At 48.4% G+C, this 20,773-nt stretch overlaps 1 protein-coding gene across 3 annotated transcripts in view; it reads right to left on the reverse strand.

Moving 5' to 3' along the window:
- Positions 1-1,788: 1,788 nt before the first annotated feature.
- Positions 1,789-20,773, reverse strand: part of PIK3R3 (phosphoinositide-3-kinase regulatory subunit 3) — a 45,080-nt gene continuing 26,095 nt past the window's right edge. The window contains exons 2-10 of one of the 3 annotated variants that reach the window (XM_069735869.1): positions 17,135-17,249; positions 16,957-17,055; positions 15,846-16,026; positions 15,637-15,762; positions 15,008-15,150; positions 14,750-14,926; positions 14,601-14,675; positions 14,361-14,528; positions 1,789-9,887 (exon numbers count right to left, since the gene is read on the reverse strand). In XM_069735869.1, coding sequence (XP_069591970.1) covers positions 9,689-9,887; positions 14,361-14,528; positions 14,601-14,675; positions 14,750-14,926; positions 15,008-15,150; positions 15,637-15,762; positions 15,846-16,026; positions 16,957-17,055; positions 17,135-17,249 — 1,283 coding nt within the window. In that variant the 3' untranslated portion in view covers positions 1,789-9,688. Of the gene's footprint in view, positions 9,888-10,657; positions 12,837-13,342; positions 14,529-14,600; positions 14,679-14,749; positions 14,927-15,007; positions 15,151-15,636; positions 15,763-15,845; positions 16,027-16,956; positions 17,056-17,134; positions 17,250-20,773 lie in introns of those variants that run through there. The other 2 variants (XM_069735868.1, XR_011314861.1) reach the window with 2 other exon arrangements.

Consider the following 20,773-nt stretch of genomic DNA (forward strand, 5'->3'; position numbering starts at 1 on the left):
GGTCCAATCAGGCGTTATACACAACTGGGGGAGGCAGTGAGTAGTTTCTTTTGTTATTCCAGAGCTGACAGCGACTGTATATATTTTCATTCCATGTGCTGGAATCGGAGGTGTATATACTACACACTCACTGAGTTCCCCAATAACCGGCTGAGAAGTGGGACAACCCGCAGCCTCGTCCATCAGTCAATTGCGTAATTGTCCTGATTTGATGCAGCGAAGTTGCGCTCCCTTGAGAAACTGGATCTGCGTGACCTCCCTGGCTGTTAAAGCCCCTTCACATTTAGCGACGCTGCAGCGATACCGACAACGATCCGGATCGCTGCAGCGTCGCTGTTTGGTCGCTGGAGAGCTGTCACACAGACCGCTCTCCAGCGACCAACGATGCCGGTAACCAGGGTAAACATCGGGTAACTAAGCGCAGGGCCGCGCTTAGTAACCCGATGTTTACCCTGGTTACCATGCTAAAAGTAAAAAAAACCAAACACTAGATACTTACCTACCGCCGTCTGTCCTCCAGCGCTGCGCTCTGCTTCTCTGCTCTCCTCCTGTACTGGTGGTGACGTCACCGCTCTGCTTTCCGGCTCACAGCCAGTACAGGAGGAGTGCAGAGCGCAGCGCTGGAGGACAGACAGCGGTAGGTAAGTATCTAGTGTTTGTTTTTTTTACTTTTACGCTGGTAACCAGGGTAAACATCGGGTTACTAAGCGTGGCCCTGCGCTTAGTAACCCGATGTTTACCCTGGTTACCAGTGAAGACATCGCTGGATCGGTGTCACACACGCCGATCCAGCGATGTCCACGGGAGATCCAGCGACGAAATAAAGTTCTGGACTTTCTTCAGCGACCAACGATCTCCCAGCAGGGGCCTGATCGTTGGTCGCTGTCACACAGAACGATTTCATTAACGATATCGTTGCTACGTCACAAATAGCAACGATATCGTTAACAATATCGTTATGTGTGAAGGTACCTTTATCCTTCACAAAGCTTGTGGCACAATCTGCTCTTCATCCTCTCTCAGTATTCTCAGCAGGGGTCAATTTGGCCTCTCCTCAAGTGATTATGGTAGTCTATAAGATAAGATTGCAAATTCAGGACCAGTTGGACTCCACAAAGTGGAACGCTGCTTACAATTTATAGCACCATGATCCCAATGATTAAGGCCGTGCATCTGTGCAAGACGGACCGCTGCGCTTTGGAAGCCCGAGACTGGATCATTTGCTTCATTGTCATCATCAGTTTCATCATCATTGGTTTCGTCAACATCGGCTTCATCATCATCAGTATCGTCATCATCGATTTCGCTGTCATTGGCTTCATCATCTTTAGTAGTTTTATCGTCAGTCATCATCCGCTTCATCATCATCATCATCAGTATTGATACGGGGTCTCAGGAATGTCTTTGTGTAAAGACATAAAAATCAAGCTGGGTGTCGATAGTGATAACTTGGCCAATTAGAAGTGTGTATGCTAATGCCGGCACATGTTGAGAGATAAGATGAGCCAATGATATTATTGCAATGTATGAATAGTAATAAGCTACGTAAAGACTGAGCGGATACTGTAACAGAGATCTGATACTAAGAGCGTCAGTGTGGTTCTCTTGCTTTGTACATGTACTTGGATTTTAACATTTATTTTGGAGCAGACATAACGTCCAACTACACTGCTGACGACAAAATATATACATTGTATTACGTCATTGATCTGAAAACTTGTGACCGGTGCGGTAATTAGACATTCGTGACAATATAAATCTGTGTAATAAGAAGCTGCAGACAACTCGTCATGAAAATATCTTCTGTTTTAATTTTGCAAGACAGGTAAGTAGCATGGAACCATGTAAACGCTGTACACAGATCTGCCCCATGAGGGCTACAACACGGCCGATACAGAGAAACAAGTTCACTTGTAACAAGAGAGCACCATGGCACCAAAACCAAAAACTGAGAGGTAAACACGAGCCACCAGATGGCACAGCGCAGGGCAGCGACACCTTGCAGGGGTCAGGATGAAATCAGCCGTGGATACGATGGGAGCAGGATGGTCACAATAAGGCAGCGTCCCCACTCCAGTCCTCAAGAGCCACCAACAGGTCATGTCCTCAGGATTTCCTTAGTATGGCCCCGGGGATGGGATTCTTGCCTTTCCAGGTAATGCAATTATCACCTGTACAATGCTAAGGAAATCCTGAAACCATGACCTGTTGGTGGCTCTTGAGCAGGGGTGTCAAACTGCATTTCTTGAGGGCTGCAACCAGGTCATGTTTTCAGGATATCCTTGTACTGCACAGGTGATAATTTAATCACCTACACACATGATTGCAGCACCTTGTGCAAAGCTGAGGAAATCTTGAAAACACGCATGGTTTGCGGCCCTCGAGGAATGCAGTTTGACACCTCTGATCTTGAAAACCGGAGTTGGGGGGATGTCTGGGGCAGTCGGAGGGGAGGGCAGATTTCTTCTCGTCAGGGTGCTGGTTTTCGTTTGCCAGTTCATAGATGATCTGATCCGGCTGACACCGTGTAGCGCACTCAGCCGCCCAGCGCCATGACATCTGGTGATGGGTGTTTATTGTGAAAATTCTAACATCTACAGCATGATCTGTTGGAGAAACACGAAAACGGACACGTTGCCTCTTGTGAGACCCATTTAGTCTAGCTACATGACTTCCCATGACACCATAGACAGAACGTTTCACACTAACAGTAACATAGTACCAAGGTTACATGCTGAAATTCAGGAAAAGAGGAAGAAACGTTGGCGTAGAAGTCGGTGAGCGGCAGCGCCATCCCGGGCCACTCACAAATGCATACAAAAGCCACAGAGGAGGTTTTCTACTTTGAAATCCTAGCGTCATCTTGTGCGCTTGTCACCTAAGGACGCCCCCGTGTTACAGACAAGCCAGGAACGACATGTGCAATCTTGTACTGCTTCACAATAGCTTATTGGCTTTTAGTTCCTGGAAATCTGCTTGCATATTCCTTCTCCTAAGCTTTAATATTAATCTAAAACCCTTTTCTGTCCTGCAGATTACAGAACAATGGCGAGAATAAAATATGTTGACTCCAACCTACGCGACCATCCGTACGGGTGCGGCTGAAATGTGTTCATCTCAACAATGGGAGCACTGTCACTTTAAAAAAACATGATGACTATCATGATGTAATGCAATCAGATCCGGTGGGGGGTGACATCTGCTGACTGACCAACAGCCTGTGTCTCTATACCCTGTGGAGATGGCGGCATCGTTCTTGTTGCTTCAAATTATCGGCGGTTGGTTTAGGCGACCTTATTGCTGCTCCACACATCCATCATGGTCAACGGCCAGCGTGGATGAGGGATTACAGGGTTGTTGTTTCCACATGCAGGTACAAATCCTTGTGCTATTACTAGGTGGCGATAAATCAGTGAAAAGGAGATCTAATTGTCACTTCTCATCTTTCCTCCCATGGCCTCTGCTAGTGACACTGGCAGCACACGTGGGATATGTCGACCGATGAGTCAATTCTCACTGATCACTGCTGGGGCAATGAGTCTTCATTGCAGCCCCGACTCGTCTTTCTGGTTTAGGAAACATTTTGCTTTGGGAAATAAATTAAAGTGCAAGCTCTTTGGCTTATTTGATAGTGCACACACAAGTGGCTGTCATACTGACAGCTTTTCTTCTGGCTATATCTATATTGGTCTGGCTTTTAACAGTCAGCAACATGCGGGACCAAAGTACAGAGAAAAAGGAAGCGGCAAGGGGTGCTGACATGATGGAGCAGAGGTAAAGATAAACCATGGCAATGCAGAACGACATACCGGGACGTGAACCGATTGTGTCCCATGGGCCTCAACCACCAGAAAAGTGCAAGAAATGAGGCTTGGATCAGCCTGTGTAATGGAAGATCACTCTGAGCCCACGCACGCACCGGCCCCGATCCCACGCACGCACCGGCCCCGATCCCACGCATGCACCGGCCCTGTGCAGACATCGTACACCCACCCAATGATGGAGCTCCACTCTACAACACTCCGGATTACACAGAAAGCTCCATGACTGAACTCACTTTATTGCAAATCAAGATGAGCTGTGTGGGGCCAGGTCAATGACTACCGGTGACCACGTCTACACGTCAGTGAGCACAGAGGCGCTCGTGTCCAGACACATGAGAAAATAACAAAAAAGCAGGAAAAAAAAGCCACTCCAACCGTTCAATAATAGGCTAAAACTTGCTAATATAGGATTCCCCTGAAGCTGCAGAAATACAGCGAGACGTAGAAAACTCCCAACATCCTATAAAACAGCCTTAGATTGTTCAAGTAGCAGGAATTCATTTGTCTTCTATGAGAATTTCGTCTCTGTGGCGTCACTCGCCACAGACCATGACGTGCGCCCAACATCTGCAACACGCCAGGCGCTCCCAGAGCCATACAACATACAGTGTGTGCAGCGGAGACATTGGGGCAGTGGGTGCGATCCTGCGGAGAACCACAAGAAGATGCCAAAGAGGTCTGACCCTCTCCATGGACGGCCGTGTGGACCTAGAAATGCTTCATGTCCCCTTGTCAGGAAGAAGCGTTTTGCAAATGTTAAGTGACCAAAAAAACAAACTATTGTGCAAATCAGTCTTGTCCTATCGCCACTAGAAGAAGCGGGCGAATGGTGGGAAGTCAAGGAGAGGTCTGACGTTTCGTATTGCATGCATTAATAAGACTGAACGTGAGGCCGATAGTTGGGAGGACACGGCAGCTGCCAGCGACAGGCACAAGGACGTACGAGTAATGGACTCATCTCCAACATAAACGGGAAAGACAGAGGCTGTACAATATCAGCCGTGTACATAGCGGCCCCATCATCCAGCCGCCGGCTCCTCCGCTCTAGTGCATTTATGCTTAGAAATATTCATCTTCTTCCTTTTACACATTTTTATCAAGTGCCCAATAAGTGCAACCCCCCCCCCCCCCCTCCCCCCAAAAAAACCTAGAACCCTACATGTGCATGGACCGCCAGCGGGAAGAGAAAGCAGGCGAAGGCCACGCACAACAAGGACCACTACTTCTACACGGCTTCATCCACTCCGCACCTAACTGGTTTTATCGGGTCACAAATCTTCACTCTCGTTAAAAGAATAAATTATAAATTCTGATAGAAAAAAAAAAATTCATTAAAGATAAAGTGTCACGTAGCGACCGCAATCGGATATCAAATCCGAAGAGTTCCTTGATAATCAGTGAAGACCCTGCTGGTGCCAATACCATCCCCCAGCACAGCCGTCATTACAGGGGTGCAGTCGCTACCAGTCCCCTGCACAGCCGTCATTACAAGGGTCGAGCCGCTACCAGTCCCCTGCACAGCCGTCATTACAGGGGTGGAGTCGCTAACAGTCCCCTGCACAGCCGTCATTACAGGGGTGGAGTCGCTAATAGTCCCCTGCACAGCCGTCATTACAAGGGTGGAGCCGCTACCATCCCCCAGCGCAGCTGTCATTACAGGGGTGGAGTCGCTAATAGTCCCCTGCACAGCCGTCATTACAGGGGTGGAGCCGCTACCAGTCCCCTGCACAGCCGTCATTACAGGGGTGGAGCCGCTACCAGTCCCCTGCACAGCCGTCATTACAGGGGTGGAGTCGCTAACAGTCCCCTGCACAGCCGTCATTACAGGGGTGGAGCCGCTACCATCCCCCAGCGCAGCTGTCATTACAGGGGTGGAGCCGCTACCAGTCCCCTACACAGCAGTCATTACAGGGGTGGAGCCGCTACCAGTCCCCCAGTGCAGCTGTCATTACAGGGGTGGAGCCGCTACCAGTCCCCCAGCGCAGCTGTCATTACAGGGGTGGAGTCGCTAATAGTCCCCTGCACAGCCGTCATTACAGGGGTGGAGCCGCTACCAGTCCCCTGCACAGCCGTCATTACAGGGGTGGAGCCGCTACCAGTCCCCTGCACATCCGTCATTACAGGGGTGGAGCCGCTACCAGTCCCCTGCACATCCGTCATTACAGGGGCGGAGCCGCTACCAGTCCCCTACACAGCCGTCATTACAAGGGTGGAGCCGCTACCAGTCCCCAGCGCAGCCGTCATTACAGGGGTGGAGCCAATACCATCCCCCAGTGCAGCCGTCATTACAGGGGTGGAGCCGCTACCAGTCCCCTGCACAGCCGTCATTACAGGGTGGAGCCGCTACCAGTCCCCAGCGCAGCCGTCATTACAGGGGTGGAGCCGCTACCAGTCCCCTGCACATCCGTCATTACAGGGGTGGAGCTGCTACCAGTCCCCTGCACATCCGTCATTACAGGGGTGGAGCCGCTACCAGTCCCCTGCACAGCCGTCATTACAGGGGTGGAGCCAATACCATCCCCCAGTGCAGCCGTCATTACAGGGGTGGAGCCGCTACCAGTCCCCAGCGCAGCCGTCATTACAGGGGTGGAGCCGCTACCAGTCCCCTGCACATCTGTCATTACAGGGGTGGAGCTGCTACCAGTCCCCTGCACATCCGTCATTACAGGGGTGGAGCCGCTACCAGTCCCCTGCACATCCGTCATTACAGGGGTGGAGCCGCTACCAGTCCCCTACACATCCATCATTACAAGGGTGGAGCCGCTACCAGTCCCCTGCACAGCCGTCATTACAGGGTGGAGCCGCTACCAGTCCCCTGCACATCCATCATTACAAGGGTGGAGCCGCTACCAGTCCCCAGCGCAGCCGTCATTACAGGGGTGGAGCCGCTACCAGTCCCCTGCACAGCCGTCATTACAGGGTGGAGCCGCTACCAGTCCCCCAGCGCAGCCGTCATTACAGGGGTGGAGCCGCTACCAGTCCCCTGCACATCCGTCATTACAGGGGTGGAGCTGCTACCAGTCCCCTGCACATCCGTCATTACAGGGGTGGAGCCGCTACCAGTCCCCTGCACAGCCGTCATTACAGGGTGGAGCTGCTACCAGTACCCAAGCGCAGCCGTCATTACAGGGGTGGAGCCAATACCATCCCCTGCACAGCCATCATTACAGGGGTGGAGCCGCTACCAGTCCCCAGCGCAGCCGTCATTACAGGGGTGGAGCCGCTACCAGTCCCCTGCACATCCGTCATTACAGGGGTGGAGCTGCTACCAGTCCCCTGCACATCCGTCATTACAGGGGTGGAGCCGCTACCAGTCCCCTGCACATCCGTCATTACAGGGGTGGAGCCGCTACCAGTCCCCTACACATCCGTCATTACAAGGGTGGAGCCGCTACCAGTCCCCTGCACAGCCGTCATTACAGGGTGGAGCTGCTACCAGTACCCAAGCGCAGCCGTCATTACAGGGGTGGAGCCGCTACCAGTCCCCAGCGCAGCTGTCATTACAGGGGTGGAGCCGCTACTAGTCCCCTGCACATCCGTCATTACAGGGGTGGAGCCGCTACTAGTCCCCTGCACATCCGTCATTACAGGGGTGGAGCCGCTACCAGTCCCCTGCACAGCCATCATTACAGGGGTGGAGCCGCTACCAGTCCCCTGCACATCCGTCATTACAGGGGCGGAGCCGCTACCAGTCCCCTACACAGCCGTCATTACAGGGGTGGAGCCGCTACCAGTCCCCTGCACATCCGTCATTACAGGGGTGGAGCCGCTACCAGTCCCCTGCACATCCGTCATTACAGGGGTGGAGCCGCTACCAGTCCCCTGCACAGCCGTCATTACAGGGGTGGAGCCGCTACCAGTCCCCTACACAGCAGTCATTACAGGGGTGGAGCCGCTACCAGTCCCCTGCACAGCCGTCATTACAGGGGTGGAGCCGCTACCAGTCCCCTGCACAGCCGTCATTACAGGGGTGGAGCCGCTACCAGTCCGCTACACAGCAGTCATTACAGGGGTGGAGCCGCTACCAGTCCCCTGCACATCCATCATTACAAGGGTGGAGCCGCTACCAGTCCCCTGCACAGCCGTCATTACAGGGGTGGAGCCGCTACCAGTCCCCTGCACAGCCGTCATTACAGGGTGGAGCTGCTACCAGTCCCCTACACATCCGTCATTACAGGGGTGGAGCCGCTACCAGTCCCCTGCACAGCCGTCATTACAGGGGTGGAGCCGCTACCAGTCCCCTACACAGCAGTCATTACAGGGGTGGAGCCGCTACCAGTCCCCTGCACATCCGTCATTACAGGGGTGGAGCTGCTACCAGTCCCCTACACAGCAGTCATTACAGGGGTGGAGTCGCTAATAGTCCCCTACACAGCAGTCATTACAGGGGTGGAGCCGCTACCAGTCCCCTACACAGCAGTCATTACAGGGGTGGAGCCGCTACCAGTCCCCTGCACATCCGTCATTACAGGGGTGGAGCTGCTACCAGTCCCCTGCACATCCGTCATTACAGGGGTGGAGCCGCTACCAGTCCCCTACACATCCGTCATTACAAGGGTGGAGCCGCTACCAGTCCCCTGCACAGCCGTCATTACAGGGTGGAGCTGCTACCAGTCCCCTGCACAGCCGTCATTACAGGGGTGGAGCCGCTACCAGTCCCCTACACAGCCGTCATTACAGGGGTGGAGCCGCTACCAGTCCCCTGCACAGCCGTCATTACACATGTCATTACTGTGCTGGCCTTATGCTGCCACCCAATCTACGGCTCAGTAATGTCTTCATATTGACGGTAATAGCAGCAATCAGAGGTCTCCTCACACAGCGCCCGCAGCAGAGGTGACAAGACAGAATCTAGAGAAGAGGAGCCTTCAGAAGCACATCCTCCAGCCGGTGGCCTGACGCCCACGTTATTCGCCCGCTACACAGAAAAGGAATGATGAGGCATCACCAGCCATCTAGACACATTGACTTGAACATACAAAACCACAAGTTGATTCTCTGTGAAGAAGATTCGAGCATCAGCTCCAGATCACGTCCAGTCCAAAGTGATGCCGTCATTGTAACAAACTGAAAAAAAAAACAAAGAAACTATCCATAAACCATAGTGACAGGTTCGTGCTTTTCTTTCACACCTTTCTCTTTTTTTTCTTCAAGTTTTGATGTAGAAAACTGCGCAGGCGCGGTTTCTACCTTAGTGCTCGGTCCGCGCGGTTTCTACCTTAGGGCTCGGTCCGCGCGGTTTCTACCTTAGTGCTCAGTCCGCGCGGTTTCTACCTTAGTGCTCGGTCCGCGCGGTTTCTACCTTAGTGCTCAGTCCGCGCGGTTTCTACCTTAGTGCTCAGTCCGCGCAGTTTCTACCTTAGACCTCGGTCCGCACGGTTTCTACCTTAGTGTTCGGTCCAGCAAAGAAAAAAGTCTTGGTGGCAGAATTTGGTGAAGTGATCGATGTCTCCACAAATGAAAGTTTGTGAGGTGGAAGCCAAAACTTTGTTAAGTGTTGGGAAAATAAAGCGACTTTCTAAGTTGACTCCGTACAAGAATAATTGAACCTGGAGAATGCTTTTGTCTTCCTCAAACTTCGCGCCCCTTCCAACAGTGAGCTGGAGTGGACATTCAGTGGTTGGTGTTGACCTGCGCCGCCCCGAGATGTCAGGAACAACAGAAGCTGCCGCCTGTCCTTTGGTCTCACAGCGGGAGCCCTTGGATCTGCGTCATCCTCTCGCACCGTGCGTCACTCTTCATTTCACATTCACAAATTCACTTCATGTGCAAAACAAGCAGTCTAAGTAGAAAGAATGCCCTCGTAGTTCTGGTAAAAACTGTAGAAAAGTTCTGAAGCAGCCAGCGTGCGCCTCCTGCAGGCCTTACCTGCACAGCGGCAACACGTGTGCGTAGACGGGGTGGGCCAGCCGCACGTTCAGGGAATCGTTGTGTTGGATGAGGGACGTGTGCTGGTAATGAAGCACCAAGTCCTTCAGCGTGCTGTACAGATTGTAGGGCTCAGCAAAGCCAAACCCCCGAGATGTGCCGTAGATAACGCAGTGCTTCACGCCGCCGTTCGCCCTAGATGAGTAAAGACACAACAATTAGGCTGGCTGGCAGCGGCACAACCGCCATCTCACTGCTGACAGACGCACACAGTACAATCTACACACACTAGTGAGTGCAGCTCTGAAGGCACTGCAGTCTCTCTGGATGTACATAATACAATGGACTTAGTGTAAAGTGAATGCATTGACAGACCCCCAATATCTGCAGACAGCCCCCGCGGCCATTTAACCCCTTCATGACATGATAATATTCCAGGAGCCATAACTTTTTATTTTACGTTCATAGAGCCGTATGAGGCTTGCTTTTTGGACCTTTGAATGTCACCATTCATTCTACCACACCATTGTAGAAGGATCTTCTTTATTCTCATTTGCACAAGGAAGGACTAGAAGCAATGGGATGAAACTGAATGGGAGGAGACACAGATTAGATATTAGAAAAAAATATTTGACAGTTACTGTGATCAATGAGTGGAACAGGCGGCCACGAGAGGTGGTGAGTTCTCCTTCAATGGAAGTCTTCAAACAGAGGCTGGACAGACATGTGTCTGGGATGATTTAGTGAATCCTGCTTTGAGCCGGGGGTTGGACCAGATGACCCAGGAGGTCCCTTCCAACTAGGGCTGTGGAGTCGGTAAGCCAAACCTCCAACTCCGACTCCGTTTCCATGACACCGACTCCAACTCCGACTCCCTCATACACGGCTCATATTTAAGTGACAAATTTACTGTGGTAAAATGGTAACATCAGGCTTTTAATCTTTATTATATAATAATCAAGCCATTTAGATAAAACAAAATATATTTATTGGAATACAACTTTAGAACTAATTTTTTTTTGCATATTTACAATTTATTATACACTTTGCAGTAAGTGGTTAAAAAACAGTTTTCAACAAAAACGTACTGAACAACATTTGTGCAGTCTATGAATTTGTTATGAGATATAGTATCGCCTCCATCAGATCCTTCTTCATAGATGACCTCAAATCTGACCTAATTATTTTAAGGCTGGAGAACGACCTCTCTACACTAACTTGGGTTGGTGGGAAAGCAGTAACCACTCGGGCGAGATCGCTAACAATTTCAGGGTATAAAGGAATTGCCTCGCGCACAGTCAGTTTTGATGAACGATTCAACTATTCTACTTTGAGAGCAAGTGAAACATTTTGCTGAAATATGGTCACTGTTTTCTATGGGAGTGGAATATTTCTCCCTGCAGCAACGCTTTGCCTGCTCCAGGTCATCCAAATACTTGTCGAAATCAAACTCCTCATATGATGAGGATGAAGGAACGACAGCAGCAGCATTGTCAGGACCTGAGTCCTCTTGCTCTTGGCCATCCTGTAGCCACTCATCCTAACTGCTCCCTCAAGCTGAGCTTCTTTTCCTTTAATAAGCTGTTGATCATCCTGCAATATACGATGACTCTGGTCCACATAAACAGCTGCCACAAGAATGTTATTTTCTAATAGCAGTGTCTCTCCATTTCATTGAAGCAGCAATGCCGTCTGCCATTAAACCTCCTCTTTGGGACAGGCAAAACAACAAGTTCTTCCACTCCTTTATAAAAATGCCAGGAGTTAAATCCTCAGCTTGTAACTTTTTAGTCACTGTAAATGGGTGATGAAGCAATTCCTTCAATTCAGCCACCTGTGTCCATTGACCTTCATGTAGTGTTACCTGAGGGTTGGCCATATCTACAAGGGTTTCAGCTCAAGCAATCGCTCAATCATTAAATAGGTGCTGCCCCACCGAGGGGCTTGATCCACAATTGCCTCTTTTCCAGCACGTCTCTTCAAGATGGAATCAATTTTAGGGGTTCTGGCAGCAATAGCCAATTTTCTCACTTTGCTAATCAGAGTTCCAGCATGTTCCTCTTGCAGACTATCTCTTATTACCAGCTGCAGCGTGTGCACAACACAGCGCATGTGATGAATAGGAAAGAGGTGTGAAGCAGCTTCAACAAGATCATCTAATTGTAAAGAATCATTTTGCTGTTCTTCTGTAGTAATATCTGTTTGTTCCTCCGTTATGGGAACAGGACTGTGGCTTTCCATCTCCAACATACTGAAGGTGAAATGTTCTTCTAGCTGCTGTTCACCTTCATTATTCTCATTCATCAGTTTCATTGTACTTATCATATTTGAAGCATTATCAGTTACAATAGCAAGAACCTGCTCTTTTTTGAGTTCATAATCTTGCATAATTTTTTCCACTAGGGTCTGGAGAAACTGGCTGCGGTAATGAGCTTTAGTATCTTTTACTGCCAGCGTCTTAGTAAGAATTTTTTTGTTGTCACAAAAATATCAAACATTGATAGTAAAATAGTTCACTCTGTGTGCAGGCATCCATTTTAAGAAATAAAAAGCGTTTCTTGAGAGTCTTTTTAAGATATTCCTTTTGGTTAAAGGCTTCTTCAATCACTAATTTTCTAATACTTTCTCTTTCCAGAGAAGCACTAAGTTTTTGAGCTATTTCTCCATTAAGAGCTGTAAAAGCTGGTTATGCAAATAATGATAATGGTACACAGTCCTTCACAAGCTCGATGAGCTGTCTTTTAAAACACATCTGCTGTCATTGTTACAGTAACTTTGTCACTTAAAAAAAATATCTTGCAACTGACGTTTGAGACACTCTTTCCTCCTCCTTTGCTTGGCAGGAAGTGCTGGTCTCTTGGTGCTGCTGTGATCTTTTTCAGTCACAGCTTTGTAAACGTCTGTGTGGCAGGGTTGCAAATGTCTTTTTAGATTGGATGCTCTTGAAGGAGCATTTTTACCACTGCCTGAGTATGCACTGATTTTGGCATCACAGTATTTGTTTTCATCTGGGTCACGTATACACTGACACCCAAAATGTTTCTTTTCTTGAGTCACTGTCAAATGCTCAAATGCAGCTGACTTCATAAAATGCTTCTTAGACATTTTGTAATTATGTAAACTCGCTCTCAAAATAATTTTGTCCTGTAAAAAAAAATAAAGTATATTGTAATTCTTGCAAGAATAGGGAATCATGCACTGTATAATTTGGTGTAGAAATAAAACAATGTTTGCATAAATCAATAGGACAGATGATAAGTATAAAGTTTGTAAAACTCTGAATTTTCAACGTCAAGGCTTGTCTCAGCAGGGTACAGCTCACTAAATGTTTCACATCATATTTCTTCACAGTCTATGAAGAGGGGAGGAGGGAGAATGTTTGTGCTGAATCATATTCCAGAACACACACAAATATATATGTCCTCATCATTCCTGTTACTGTATTTCCTTAGAATTTGAGATGTTAGAAAACAGTTTTCCCCTTATATTCTATGTATAGTGTATATAAGTCATCAGAGTAGCTAATTTCTCCAAACATGAGCGAAGATGAAAATAAACTAACACATCAAGCATACAGAGACAACATATACTGGACTATTGATTTATGCACAGTTTATTGAAAGTTTAGATATGTTTTAAGAAGTACTTACTTTCTTTAATCCAGCTTTCCTGTTCACTTCAGAAATTCTGAGATACATGCAGGCATTCCTTCCCTTGTGTTTCTTATTTTTTTACAGTATCTGTAGAGGAGCTTCACTACTTATCATGAACATAACCTGCAGCACAGATTCATCTCCGCTAAAAGTCTAGACCTTAGATCAGGAATAGGACAGACATTTATAGGACATTTCATAACTTTCCTAAATTCTTCTGAAAAAAATATTCCCCACAAACTGCACTGAACTACTGTACCCAATTTATTATATATTTTAGAAGTCGGAGTTGGTCCATTTTATACCGACTCCGACAAAATGGGCTCCAACTCCGACTTCACAGCCCTGCTTCCAACTCTACCAGTCTATGATTCTATGACATAGTGTACTGGAAAATGGGGAAAAATACAAGTGCAGTGAAATAGAAAAAAAATAAATCACAATTCCACAATTGCTGTTTGGGTTTTTTTGCTTACCGCGTTCACTATACTGTAAAACTAACCTGTCAGCCGGAGTCCCCAGGTCAGTGCGGTCACGCAGACACCAAGCATGTATCGCTTATTTTTTACTTAAACATGTTGCCCACTACTTTTTCAATGATGACCTATGTTAAGGATAGGTGATCAATGTCTGATCGGTCGGAGTTCGACAACCAGAACCCCCCGGTCAGCTATTCTAGGTGTTGGCGCCATCTGAAAATGGTCAATTGCGGAGCTGCTCCGTCTTCTGGAGGCCACGGCCGGTACTGCAAATCCATCTGCTATTCACATTAATGTGCAGTGCCGGCCGCGGCCACCAGAAGATGAAGCAGCTCCGCAATTGATCACTAATCTGTGCGGGTGCCGGACCCCGACCGATCACACATTGATCACCTATCCTTACCATTAAATCAGTCATCCTGTGCAGGAAAGAAGCGGCTCGCATTAAAGTACGTAAATGTACAAGATATGTCATGAAGGGGTTGAAGGGCCAGCTGCGACGTCCCACGCGTATGCTGGCGCTGAGGCGCACTCACACCACAGAGCAGGCGTAACAGCCCTTCTTGCTGCTCTCCCGGACCAGAAAGGCGCCATCCGGCTTTCCTTGGAGTAATCTTTCCGCTTGGATGCGGTTTACATCCCCAACAAACCAAGTCGTCTCATCATAGTGGGGCAGATAGTCATCCTCGCACAGGAAGTACGGGCTGTTGAGGGAGAAGAAGGTTAGGGGCGTGACTGCATACGCACTGGCTCCTGCACCGACACTGACTACTCACACAGCAGGAGTCTCGCTCCTGATTCCCAGCCATTCATTGATGCGCTTCTGCCGCACTCCTTTATGATTGAGCCACCTGCTGGGAAAGAGAAATTGTCGCTGCGGGTGAGTCACCCTACAACGGGCAAGGAGGGGAGGATAGTCACCTACACGAGGTGCTGGTCCCGGACCTTGCGCAGCTGCAGCAGGTCGGGTTTGATGCTGTTCATCTTCTTGTCTATTTCCCGGTTGTCCAGCGCTTGTTTCTTCAGATCTTGCTCCAGTTGCATTTTGCTCTCGTGAATTTCCCCCAATCGAGACTTCAGTTTTTCATAATCGATTATTATCCTGGAAAAACAAAAAACATCAGGACATGGCAGTGATACCCGGCAGTGAGTTACAGCGCCGAGGTGGAGGTCGCACTCTTACCGCTCAATCTCTTTATCACTCCCCTCATGGCGGAGGCGCTCCGTCACCTCCTTACTGTATCGCTCCTGGGAATGGCACTGCTCCTCAAAGATCCTAATGGTCTCACTGAAGGCGTCAATGGCTGTCCGCTTCATCTGAATCTCCTGTAATACACAGCGGAGGCGTCTACTCACCCACAGCAAGCACAACCGTACCCAAGCCTCCTGCCCCTAGGAAACAATGTGGGGTGTAGCCAGGCCGCTCCCTAATACAGCGGTGGGGGCATGAGAAAGAGGACGCTCCCTATCATGGAGTGGGGCACTCCGATATAGGAAGGGGGTTCATGAGATAGGGGACGCTAACATGGGGGGGGGGCGCTCCCTGATATAAGGTGGAGTAGCGAGGTGGGGGCTCCCTAATATAGGGGGAGAGCCGTGATGTGAAAGTGGCCATTCTTGATATAAGCAGGGGGATGGCTACGATACGGCGGCAGCTGCTCTCCGATAGAAGTAGAAGACGGCCACCATGTGGGAGAGATTACTGACCTATAGCACAGGCAAAACTGGTAGCGACTACCCTGAATAGCAGTCAGAGGTGGCATTTCATTGTGATGTTGGAGAGACCGCTATTTCTAAGAGGTGGCCACTGACCTGAGATGTCTTAGTGTACTCCTCATACAGGCCATCGTACTCTTTACTTTTGTCCTGAAACTGGCCATGATAGTCCTGGAGCTTCATGCCCACGGCGTCAACGCTATCCTCCTTCACAAGCAGCTCCTGCGCAGAACAGAGAGCAATGGTACATGGGCCTTGGAGGGCTACAGCAGCAAGGCCAATACGGGGGACTGGGAGCAGCTCACCTGCTGGTAGTGCGACACGGGATACAGCAGCTTCACGTCCAGCTTCGGGTTGTACTGGGCCAGTGACTCGTGCCGGTAATGGTTGATCAGTTCCACCACAGACGTAAACGTCAGTGGATCGGAGAAGCCATATTTCCCGTCTCGGTGGTAAATCTTTATCAGTTTGTTGTTTCCGCCCTTCCTATAATCAGGTAAAGAAGGAAAAAGTGAAAATGTGGATGGGGTCACCTAATTCTAATAAACAGCCATGTGACTGACCCGCCCCGCCCCGGTGACATCGCTACCTAGGAGACTGCGTCCATAGCTCGCCCTGCGAAGGTGACCTCACTACCCAGGAGACTGCGTCCATAGCTCGCCCTGCGGAGGTGACCTCACTACCCAGGAGACTGTGTCCATAGCTCGCCCTGCGGAGGTGACCTCACTACCGAGGTGATGGCGTCCATAGCTCGCCCTGCGGAGGTGACCTCACTACCCAGGAGACTGCGTCCATAGCTCGCCCTGCGGAGGTGACCTCACTACCCAGGAGACTGCGTCCATAGCTCGCCCTGCGGAGGTGACCTCACTACCGAGGTGATGGCGTCCATAGCTCGCCCTGCAGAGGTGACCTCACTACCCAGGAGACTGCGTCCATAGCTCGCCCTGCGGAGGTGACCTCACTACCCAGGAGACTGCGTCCATAGCTCGCCCTGCGGAGGTGACCTCACTACCCAGGAGACTGCGTCCATAGCTCGCCCTGCGGAGGTGACCTCACTACCGAGGTGATGGCGTCCATAGCTCGCCCTGCGGAGGTGACCTCACTACCCAGGAGACTGCGTCCATAGCTCGCCCTGCGGAGGTGACCTCACTACTGAGATTGCATGAATAACCCTTCCCGAAGAGGTAACGTCAGTACTTAAAAGACGGCATCTACATCTCGCCCTGTAGAGGTAACGTCACTACCCAGGTGAAAGCATCCATAGCTTGCCCCGCAGAGGTGACCTCACTACCCTGGAGATGGCATCCATAGCTTGCCCCGCAGAGGTGACCTCACTACCCAGGAGATGGCGACCATAGCTCATCCTGCAGTAGTAACGTCACTACCTAGGAGACGCCACCATTCATCACCGCTTACCGGAGGGTGAGCGTGTAGTCTCCATGCATCTTGGTAGAGGCATCGCGAACCAGAAATGTCCCATCTGGCATACCACGTAGCTTATCATTTACTTCTTCCCTGAAGAGAGAGCCCAAAGAGATGAGATCCCATATTACAACATGAGGTCGGGCACAGCAGCCGCCGCGAGAGCCTTTACCTTGAGATGTCTCCCCAGTACCACTCGGTGTCTTTAAGGGGCTTCGTGCTGGCACCATCCTTACTGCCGCTGTTGCACAAGGGACTCACTGACTTCTGGGGTTTGGGGGGAAGGGCTGAAACAACCGAGAGAATGAGGTTCGCACAGAAGTAAAAAAATCATGTAAAAGATAAAAAAGAAAAATGAAGTGGGGGCGGGGAGGCGATCACATTATAGATCACTGATCACCACATTATTACACACACGATGGAAGATGAGGAAAAGGCTCCGCTGGAGATTAACACCTTCTGTAACATGTGAAAGCCACCATAGTGCCGGGGAACCGAGATTTCAAGAGCCAATCATACGACAAGAGTCATCAGTCAATACATAAACATCGTCTCAGAGTGCAACAAAGTAACTGAAGAAAAATATGTATAAAAAATATAATTTTCTTAAGTTATATATGTTATTGTTATGAGAGACGATAAAAACACATGAAGGGTGGAGGGAATCCAAACGACAAAATATACGAAAAAAGATATTGGTAATGGGTATAATGAGTAAATGACTTAGTGATACAAAGTAATAATAGCCCATTATACAACCCCTGGCAAAAATGATGGAATCACCGGCCTTGGAGGATGTTCATTCAGTTGTTTAATTTTGTAGAAAAAAAGCAGATCACAGACATGGGACAAAACTAAAGTCATTTCAAATGGCAACTTTCTGGCTTTAAGAAACACTAAAAGAAATCAAGAACAAACAATGTGGGAGTCAGTAATGGTTACGTTTTTATCCAAGCAGAGGGGAAAAATGATGAAGTCACTCAATTATGAGGGGAAAAATTATGGAATAACCCTGTAAATTTTCATTCCCAAAACTAACACCTGCATCAAATTAGATCTGCTCGTTAGTCTGCATCTAGAAAGGAGTGATCGCACCTTGGAGAGCTGTTGCACCAAGTGGACTGACATGGATCATGGCTCCAACACTAGAGATGTCAATGGAAACAAAGTAGAGGATTATCAAACTCTTAAAAGAGGGTAAATCATCAAGCAATGTTGCAAAATATGTTGGTTGTTCACAGTCAGCTGTGTCTAAAATCTGGACCAAATACAAACAACATGGGAAGGTTGTTAAAGGCAAACATACTGGTAGACCAAGGAAGACATCAAAGCGTCAAGACCAGAAACTTAAAGCAATATGTCTCCAAAACAGGAAATACATAACAAAACAGGAATGAATGGGAGGAAACTGGAGTCAACGTCTGTGACCGAACTGTAAGAAACCGCCTAAAGGAAATGGGATTTACATACAGAAAAGCTAAACGAAAGCCATCATTAACACCTAAACAGAAAAACAAGGTTACAATGTGCTAAGGAAAAGCAATGGTGGACTGTGGATGACTGGATGAAAGTCATATACAGTGATGAATCGTGAATCTGCATTGGGCAAGGTGATGATGATGGAACTTTTGTTTGGTGCCGTTCCAATGAGATTTATAAAGATGACTGCCTGAAGAGAACATGCAAATTTGTGCAGTCATTGATGATATGGGGCTGCATGTCAGGTAAAGGCACTGGGGAGATGGCTGTCATTACTTCTTCAATAAATGCACAAGTTTATGTCGATATTTTGGACACTTTTCTTATCCCATCAATTGCAAGGATGTTTGGGGAAGATGAAATCATTTGTCAAGATGATAACGCATCCTGCCATAGAGCAAAAACTGTGAAAATATTCCTTGAAAAAAGACACATACAGTGCCTACTAGTAGTATTCAACCCCCTGCAGATTTAGCAGGTTTAATAAGATGCAAATAAGTTAGAGACTTCAACCAAGAGCAGGATTTATTAACAGATGCATAAATCTTACAAACCAAAAAGTTATGTTGCTCAGTTAAATTTTTATAAATTTTAAACATAAAAGTGTGGGTCAATTATTATTCAACCCCTAGGTTTAATATTTAGTGGAATAACCTTTGTTTGCAATTACAGCTAATAATCGTCTTTTATAAGACCTGATCAGGCCGGCACAGGTCTCTGGAGTTATCTTGGCCCACTCCTCCATGCAGATCTTCTCCAAGTTATCTAGGTTCTTTGGGTGTCTCATGTGGACTTTAATCTTGAGCTCCTTCCACAAGTTTTCAATTGGGTTAAGGTCAGGAGACTGACTAGGCCACTGCAACACCTTGATTTTTTGCCTCTTGAACCAGGCCTTGGTTTTCTTGGCTGTGTGCTTTGGGTCGTTGTCTTGTTGGAAGATGAAATGACGACCCATCTTAAGATCCTTGATGGAGGAGCGGAGGTTCTTGGCCAAAATCTCCAGGTAGGCCGTGCTATCCATCTTCCCATGGATGCAGACCAGATGGCCAGGCCCCTTGGCTGCGAAAAAGCCCCACAGCATGATGCTGCCACCACCATGCTTGACTGTAGGGATGGTATTCTTGGGGTCGTATGCAGTGCCATCCAGTCTCCAAACGTCACGTGTGTGGTTGGCACCAAAGATCTCGATCTTGGTCTCATCAGACCAGAGAACCTTGAACCAGTCAGTCTCAGAGTTCTCCAAGTGATCATTAGCAAACTGTAGACGAGCCTTGACATGACGCTTTGAAAGTAAAGGTACCTTACGGGCTCGTCTGGAACGGAGACCATTGCGGTGGAGTACATTACTTATGGTATTGACTGAAACCAATGTCTCCACTGCCATGAGATCTTTCCGGAGCTCCTTCCTTGTTGTCCTTGGGTTAGCCTTGACTCTTCGGACAAGCCTGGCTTCGGCAAGGGAGGAAACTTTCAAAGGCTGTCCAGGCCGTGGAAGGCTAACAGTAGTTCCATAAGCCTTCCACTTCCGGATGATGCTCCCAACAGTGGAGACAGGTAGGCCCAACTCCTTGGAAAGGGTTTTGTACCCCTTGCCAGCCTTGTGACCCTCCACGATCTTGTCTCTGATGGCCTTGGAATGCTCCTTTGTCTTTCCCATGTTGACCATGTATGAGTGCTGTTCACAAGTTTGGGGAGGGTCTTAAATAGTCAGAAAAGGCTGGAAAAAGAGATAATTAATCCAAACATGTGAAGCTCATTGTTCTTTGTGCCTGAACTACTTCTTAATACTTTAGGGGAACCAAACAGAATTCTGGTGGGTTGAGGGGTTGAATAATAAATGACCCTCTGAAAAGACTTTTCACACTTTAAAAAAAAAAAAAACAAACAAAGAAATAACATTCTTTTTTGCTGCAGTGCATTTCACACTTCCAGGCTGATCTACAGTCCAAATGTCACAATGCCAAGTTAATTCCAAATGTGTAAACCTGCTAAATCTGCAGGGGGTTGAATACTACTTGTAGGCATTGTAAGGTCAGTCATGGTCTGCAAATAGTCCGGATCTCAAGCTAATTGAACACCTTTGGTGGAAGTTGAAGAAAATGGTCGATGACAAGAATCCAACCTGCAAAGCTGATCTGGCAACAGCAATCAGAGAAAGTTGGAGCCAGATTGATGAAGAGTTCTGTGTGACCCTCATTAAGTCCATGCCTCGGAGACTGCAAGCTGTTATGTGGTGAAATGTGTGTGTGTATATATGTGTGCAGTGGACTATGTATAGATTTATTGTGTCACTGGCAATAATGTAACATCTGTCTTGAAAAGCTGCAGGTCG

The sequence above is a fragment of the Ranitomeya imitator genome, chromosome 8 (genome assembly GCF_032444005.1).
Source record: "Ranitomeya imitator isolate aRanImi1 chromosome 8, aRanImi1.pri, whole genome shotgun sequence".
Taxonomy (NCBI): domain Eukaryota; kingdom Metazoa; phylum Chordata; class Amphibia; order Anura; family Dendrobatidae; genus Ranitomeya; species Ranitomeya imitator.